Genomic DNA, 8,550 nt, shown 5'->3' with positions numbered 1-8,550 from the left:
TAACAGACTAAATGCCATGTTCAGGCTGTCATTTTTAGCATCTACATGGATGTTAAAATCACCTACAATAATTATTTTATCTGAGCTGAGAACTAAATCAGATATAAAGTCTGAGAAATCAGACAGAAACTCTGTGTAAGGCCCAGGTGGACGATAGATGATAACAAGTAAGACTGGTTTCTGAGTTTTACAGCTGGGGTGGACGAGGCTAAGCATCAGGCTTTCAAATGAATTAAAAGTCTGTCTGGGTCTTTGGTTGATTAATAGGCTGGTGTGAAAAATTGCTGCCACACCGCCCCCTCGGCCTGTGCTTCGAGATTTCTGGTAGTTAGAATGACTCGGGGGTGTTGATTCATTTAAACTAACATAATCATCCTGCTGCAACCAGGTTTCTGTAAGGCAGAGTAAATCGATTTGTTGATCAATTATTAAGTCATGTACTAACAGAGACTTGGAGGAGAGAGACCTAATATTTAATAATCCACATTTCACTGTTTTACTCTTTGGTTCAGATGTGGATACTGTATTGTTCTTTCTTTGTGATTGTTTATGTTTAAGTTGTTTGTTGCTGGTTTTTAGTTTGTTTTTTGTCTTTTTGGGAGCTGACACAGTCTCTATGGAGATGGGTTTTTGGGGGGTAGCAGGAGGAGAGAAGCTGCAGAGAGGCGTGTAAGACTGCAACTCTGCTTCCTGGTCCCAAATCTGGATAGTCATGTTTTGGGGGGTTTAATAAATTTGTCCATATTTCTAGAAATGAGAGCTGCTCCATCCAAAGTGGGATGAATGCCGTCTCTCCTAACAAGACCAGGTTTCCTCCAGAAGGTTTGCCAATTATCTATGAAGCCCACATCGTTTCTGGGACACCACTCAGACAGCCAGCAATTTAAGGAGAACATGCGGCTAAACATGTCACTCCTGGTCTGATTGGGGAGGGGACCAGAGAAAATTACAGAGTCCCACATTGTTTTGGCAAAATTACACACCGATTCGATATTGATTTTAGTGACCTCCGATTGGCGTAACCGGGTGTCATTGCTGCCGACGTGAATTATGATTTTACTGAATTTACGTTTACCCTTAGCCAGCAGTTTTAAATTTCCTTCAATGCCGCCTGCTCTGGCCCCTGGAAGACAATTGACTATGGTTGCCGGTGTCTCTAGCTTCACATGTCTGAGAACAGAATCATCAATTACCAGAGTTTGACCCCCGGCAGGTGTGTCACCAAGTGGGGAAAAACGGTTAGACACAAGTATGAATTTGAGGAGTGGACCCAAAATGCAGACACAAAGGAATGTGAAAGAAAATTTTAATATTAACAGAAAGCAAGCCATTTATTAAGGCTGGCAAAAGAGGCGGAACCAGCTTCCAGTTTGGATTTGGGAGACAGACACTCTCTACTTTTAAGATTAGGCTTCAAACTTTCCTTTTTGCTAAAGCATATAGTTAGGGCTGGATCAGGTGACCCTGGATCCTCCCTTAGTTGTGCTGCAATAGACGTAGGCTGCCGGGGGATTCCCATAATGCACTGAGTTTTTTCCTTTCCAGTCACCTTTCTCACTCACTATGTGTTAACAGACCTCTCTGCACTGAATCATACTTGTTATTAATCCACAGCATGTCTTTATCCTGTCTTCCTTCTCTCACCCCAACCAATCACAGCAGATGGCCCCACCCCTCCCTGAGCCTGGTTCAGCTGGAGGTTTCTTCCTGTTAAAAGGGAGTTTTTCCTTCCCACTGTCGCCAAAGTGCTTGCTCATAGGTGGTCGTATGATTGTTTGGTTTTTCTCTGTATCTATTATTGTACGATCTACTGTACAATATAAAGCGCCTTGAGGCGTTTGTTGTTGTGATTTGGCGCTATATAAATAAAATTTAATTTAATTTAATTAAAAGATTACAAAACAAAAGGCAGAGGTGAAGCTAAACAATAACCTAACCTGGGGAAAATATTTTTTATTAAAAAACAAACAAACCATGAAACCTGACATGGATACAAAGATACCTGGAACATGGAAACGTGGCAGCAAAGACAACAGATGACCTGACACTGAACAAATGAGGACGGGACCTACAGTGGCTTTCAAAAGTATTCGGCCCCCTTGAACTTTCCCACATTTTGTCACATTACAGCCACAAACATGAATCAATTTTATTTTAATTCCACGTGAAAGACCAACACAAAGTGGTGAACACGTGAGAAGTGGAACAAAAATCATACACGATTCCAAACATTTTTTACAAATAAATAACTGAAAACTGGGTGTGCGTAATTATTCAGCCCCCTGAGTAAATAATTTGTAGAACCACCTTTTGCTGCAATTGGATTCCATTAAAATTGATTCATGTTTGTGGCAATAATGTGACAAACTGTGGAAAAGGGGGATGAATACTTTTGCAAGCCACTGTACATACACAGAGAGATAATGAGGGGATGAGGAACAGCTGGGACAAATCAGACCTAACAAGACAAGGGGAAACAAAACTAGACTCACTGCATATAGGACAAGGACTTTCACAATAAAACAGACATCACAAGGGTAATCTAATAAACAAATGAACTTAGCTAACCTAAAGAACTTATAAATAAACATCGACATCCAAACAAACTAAAACTTAAAACGCTGGGTCAACAGACCCAGGAAAGCGACAGTAAAATCATTTATTATACACATTATACTTATTTTCTTAAATTGCTTATCTATTATCTGTATTTTCACCTGGGGGTCTAGGGGTGCTGCTTTTCTTTTCATGACAAATTAGGACATGTTTATGATAACACACTGACAATATCAGGACAATTTTGGCCTTATTCCATCAGTGAACAGCACGCCCATGCTAACTTAAATTAGACCAGTAAGCTAACCACATGTGTACTAAGTGTTACTTAAGAATAGGAACAAATTAACGGAACGAAATTAACTGTAACAGCAGTTTGCAAAACATTGTGACAGTTCTCAAGTGTTCCTACCTCAAATACAGCACGTGTTGCTGTGTTTTTGTTGTTAAATGGACGAGGAGAGACCGTGGCTGGTGAGAGGATGCAGCATTTCGTCGGTAGAGCATAGAATGACGTCTGTGATTGGTCAACAAGTGAGTAAAGATGCATCTGATTGTTCGAAAGCCTCAACCAAAGAGCTGCTGGTCACGGCAAGATATAAACTCGCCGGAGCTCTGTGTGAACGGCACATCCGGGACCTTCAGCACTCAGGAGAGATTTATCTTGACGTATGTATTTACCTTTGATATCCATGCTTCAACGCACACATTGCAAGGTAAAGTTGTATGTTTAACAAGCTAATTAAGGTTAGTTAAACGGAATTAAAACAATACACAATCGATTTGAACAAATTGAAAGTGGTGAATGATGATGAATGTTAAAAAATTACTTAAGATTTATCTTCAACAATAGATATTAGAAGTTAAATTTAACTGTTTTTAAATTCCCACCGGAGTTAAAGGGACCTGCGGCCTTGCATGTGCTCTGCATCTTCGACTGCAGAGACAGTCAGTCCAAGCTCTTTTTAAGTGTAGCTAACTGCAACACATCTTTTTTTTTTCAACACAAGATATGTTTGGGGGGATTTAAATGATAATATTAATGTTTTCGTATTCAGCACAAATCAATAGTTTTATAGTTATTCGCTCACAGTCTGGGTCTCTGCCCAGCGTTTCTGACGTTATTCTAAGGTTTTTGAGTTTCTTATGTTTGGTGGCGGGTTAGTTGAGTTTGGCTTAACGTTATTAACATCGTTTTAAGGAGTTTATGTTAGGGCTGTATATTACCACATTTGTATTTTCATGCCATGTTTCCTGTTTTATTTTGAAAAAGTCTGTTGTGTTCAGTTCATTAATCTCATTTCCCTGTTGTGTCAATAGAATCATTTCTGCCAGCTACTTCCCTGCTGTCCCTCCATCCTGTCTCAACCTCCTACAGGAAAGTAGAAGTCTTCATATGGTAGGACCAGTGATTGTAGTGTGTCTTACATTGTCCTCATATTGTTTTAAGCTGTGAAGGACATGACTGTGTTTCAGTTGCCTTCCTCATGTGGTAGGACCAACAACTCTAGTGTGTGTTACACTGTCCTCATATCGTTGGGTAGCAGAACTGTACAGTGTTAAGTTTCTATAGAATCTGGTATAAGGAAGTCAGATCCTTCTGTAATAATGTTCACTGATACAAATATGATCTGTAGTTAATTAACTAGTCAGGATTTACAGTACAGAATGTTTCTGACGTTATATTGTTGTCTTTTGTTGCAGAGACCAAGTGTTGAGGCCCTGTCTCAACCTCCTACAGACCAATTGGTGAGTGACATACCCACTTCATTCTTCCAACAGGTTACACATAATTGTTTTGTATTTGGTATCAAGTATATGTGTCAGTTGGGGCTAGTGCATAAATGAAATGTACTTTAATTGTATTAAAACAATCAGTTTGAGTGAAAGTTTCCCCAAATAAACATTAGTATTAGCAGAAAGTAATTGTCTATACCATTTGTTAGTCAAAACTTTCCCTTAAAGCGTCAGCTTGATCTTTATTCTTACAAAATTTTATATTTTTGTCCTTTTACACATGTTTTTGTCCATTTAACCTCCCGCTGATCAGTTTACATGATTGGATTTCTGGGGAAATAGATGGCTTTACATCAGTGTTGGGTTTAGAGCTTTTATTGACAACAGCAGGACAAGTTAGAAGTCAGGAACATGAACTCTACATGTGTTCAGTCGTCATGTCCTCATATTGTTTTAAGCTGTGAAGGACATGAGTGTGTTTCAGTTGCCTTCCTCATGTGGTAGAACCAACAACTCTAGTGTGTGTTACATTGAAACTGAACAGCAGGGATGTTTGTCATGATGATAATAACACTCTATCCGATTTCAAACAATCACACTGTGATGAGTATTATTAGTAGATTATGTTCACATGTAAAATATTCATATCAAATGGTAAATGGCGTGTATTTGTATAGCGCTTTACTAGTCCCTAAGGACCCCAAAGCGCTTTACACATTCAGTCATCCACCCATTCACACACACATTCACACACACATCCACACACTGGTGATGGCAGCTACATTGTAGCCACAGCCACCCTGGGGCGCACTGACAGAGGCGAGGCTGCCGGACACTGGCACCACCGGGCCCTCTGACCACCACCAGTAGGCAACAGGTGAAGTGTCTTTCCCAAGGACACAACGACCGAGACTGTCGGAGCTGGGGCTCAAACCAGCAACCTTCCGATTACAACTCTTGAGCCCCTTAGCCCCTTAATATAGAATTACACACTGCCCAACGCTGACTTTGCCTACAATGCAGAGAAAAAAGCAAACAGACCTATTGCATGCATTGATTCTCATATTTCATTGTTACTTTTCAAAGGCTCAAGTTCCAAGCCACACGCTTTACTCAGCTGCCCTGGACAACATGAAGGGCACCTCTGCCTCAATCACCCTGGACAACAAAAACATTAGCAACACTTCACCAAGAAGGGGTAAAGGCACCCAAATACAAAATGTTTTAGGTGAATATACTTGTGATCAAAGGACAAGTTTGTTGTTTTCAGACATGACACTATTGAGAGTTTTTATCATAAATCATTTCATCTTATTTGATTCACAGCAGAACACAGCACTTCAAATGATTAATTCCAAGCATCCTTAAAGGAGCAATAAGCAATATCTTTTCACTGCTAGGTGTGCTGTTTTGCACTTCCTGTAAACCAAACCAAAGTCTATGGCTGGAGATCAACACAGAGAGAGGGATTGTGACTTCATGCTGTACTCCAGATGTAATTACACCTCTAGTTCTTCACATAGTCATTTTTAATTCCTTCAACCTAAGTGTGATGAATTGTGCTTATTGCTCCTTTAAAGTGCTCCAGTAGAAAGCAAGGTTTAAGAACATTTTGTATTCACATTATAAACTAGAATATTTTCTATCTTTTCTTGCATTCACATTAAGATATTTTCTTTTGTTTCCATTTATGACAGCTGGGACGGTGAGAAGCAAGTGGACAAATGATGAAGTGAAGGTTGCTGAGCGGCACGTTTCACTTCATAACAAGCTGCAAAGTACCAGGTAAAAAGGAATGTGACTGCTGCCTCCAAGCAGAGCTGCCAGCTCTGAAAGGCAGAGACTGGGTTGTCATAAGGTACTACATCCACAACAGGATCATAGCATTAAAAGAAAGATGCAAGAAAAAAAAGAAACAAGCAAGAGAGATACTTTGTTACTTCCACAGTTATCTCAGTATAGCAGTTTTCTGTATTGCATTGTTCTTACTCATAAATCTGTGGTTTATGCTGGGTGCTTTTTGCAATTAAATGATAAGAAAGGCAGATAATGTTCCACGTTTTTATTCACATGAACATTCACTACAAAATTAATTAATGCATTACAATATTAAGACTTAAAAAGTAGACTGACCACATTTGACCTATGTCTTTTCTTAAGTATCTACACAGCTCAGATTTACTGTTTTATTAACGCATAAATGTCTGATATTTCTGTCAGAAGTTACCCGACTGGTGAGCATTACTATTGTGCATCCATGTCTATTATATTGTAATCTCAAAAGGAGCCAAGCTAAAAATACAGAACCTACCCTTACCTGGTTCTTATAAGTCATGTATACTTGAAAATTATGTGTTTCCATGGGCTTCACAATTCACCTAAACATGAAATATCAGTGTGTGACCTTATGGTACTCAGAAGTCACATAAACCTGACAGTGTTCTCACAAGTAGCATTAAATTCAGGTTTGACCAAAATTTAGCCCTAGCCAAAATCTCAACAGATGGGCGTGTTCCTGGAAGCATGGGTCAAACTTTTTGTGATTCCCATGCCTCTAGGACCTTCGGAAAGGCACGTTCCCATTTGTCACATTTTTGTCATACGTACTGATATATCACGAAAACACGTATGTGTGTGTGTCCCAATTTTTATTTTTGAGTGGAAACATCTCATTGGTGGATTCAGATTGGGTAGATTCAGACTGATTGACTGGCAAAGAAACACAGGACAATCCATGCTCTGTGTGTCCGTGTATGTATGTTTGTGTGTCTGTGTTTATGCTTGCATCCACGTTTGTACACATTGTTTGTTGGATGTGGGTTATGTGTCACTGCGTTTCTGTGTCTGTGTGTGTCCATATTTTAAAACATTGTTAGGTATGTCATTTTTGCTTTAGTTTTGTGTATCTGGCTGTTACTTCTTCCTTTTCTAAAGTTTTTGCCAATTTCTCACAACAAGTTTATGGAAACTTCAGCTTTTGTCAGCTGACCATTTTGCTCTTCCAATATTTTTGCTTAAGTTAATACTTTTCTGCTAATTTATACTGTTATACTATTGTATATTAAGTTATACTGTTACACTATTTCTGCCAAGTTATGTTTGTGCTAAATATTAATATTTCTGCTGAATTACAATACTTCTGCTTTGTTGTACTATTTCTGCTAAGTTACTATGTTTCTGCTAAGTTACAATAATCCTGCTAAGTATGTTATAGTATTTCTGCCAAGTATTATTTTTCCCCCAAGTTATTGCAGTTCGGCTAAGTAATTACATTTTTGCTAAGTTGTTATGCTTCTGCAAAGTTATTACAATTTTAGTAACTTCTCAGCTTTTTCGGGTATTTTCAGCAGACAGTTTCAGCTTTACAGCATTCACACAGCATTTTTGCAGGAAATGCAAATTTTTCTAGTTCTTAGTAGGACTGCTAAACATTTCTTGAACATTGCAGGAAAGTGTTTTAATAAATAATTTTTATAATTTTTTTGATTGTCTGAAAACTATTTATGTCATGGTTGGGTGGCCCTGGCCATTGTGAGTGTATTTTTGTGGTGTTATGTTCTCCTCCTGTGTTTTCCTCTCTCCGCTCCGGGGTTTGTTTACGGACGGCAGATGCCCAGCGACCTCCGACCCGGAAGCATCTCCTCACGAGAGCTGTCGCTCTGGCACCGGATTCAGGCGTTCCAGCTGTTTCTAATCAGACTCATCTTGTGGCACTACTTAATGGCGAGGTTGAGTGACGGTCGGCGCTGGAGTATTGCACCAAGCCTGGTAGTGACTCAAGCGTAGTGTCGGGTAATTGCTAGCGAGCGGAGCTGAGCTAACTGTGTTTGTTTTTGCATTTCTTCAGGGGGAAGGATGAGACGGAGAGAATGGAGGAGAGATTCAGATATATATGCAACGATAAACAAAATTCACGGTTCGGTTCGATACTTTGGTGTCACGGTTCGATATTTTTTCGATGCAAAAAAATGTTCATGTCTTTTTAATTTGTCATTTATTAAAATTATAAATATTTACTGAAAAGTACAGTTTTTAAATTTAATGTTGTTGAAACAACAAAATAATAAAAAATAAATCTATCTGATGGAGAAATCACTCATCTTTGGAAAAGAGAGTTTATTACAGAGAAATGGCTCTTTCCAAAATAAAAGCTATACTATACGCTTCTTCTGGGCTATATTCTCAGCAGCATATTAAACATATCAGGTCCCCATAAGGAGAATCATGTGCTAACGGCTGTCTAAATGACTCGGGTAA

General features: G+C 39.0%; 1 protein-coding gene across 1 annotated transcript; it reads left to right on the top strand.

Moving 5' to 3' along the window:
• Positions 1–3,100: 3,100 nt before the first annotated feature.
• LOC146371296 (uncharacterized) lies at positions 3,101–8,079 on the top strand. The gene is made up of 6 exons (XM_084907533.1): positions 3,101–3,225; positions 3,877–3,955; positions 4,261–4,305; positions 5,380–5,491; positions 5,694–5,788; positions 7,903–8,079. The coding sequence occupies exons 1-6, from the start codon at positions 3,101–3,103 to the stop codon at positions 8,077–8,079; spliced, it is 633 nt and encodes a 210-aa protein (XP_084763659.1).
• The last annotated feature ends 471 nt before the right edge of the window (positions 8,080–8,550 follow it).

The sequence above is a fragment of the Perissodus microlepis genome, chromosome 16 (assembly GCF_051167445.1).
Source record: "Perissodus microlepis isolate ML-2025 ecotype Zambia chromosome 16, ASM5116744v1, whole genome shotgun sequence".
Lineage (NCBI taxonomy): Eukaryota > Metazoa > Chordata > Actinopteri > Cichliformes > Cichlidae > Perissodus > Perissodus microlepis.
The sequence above is the reverse complement of the archived record's forward strand: the minus strand, read 5'-3'. Positions and strand labels throughout refer to the sequence as shown.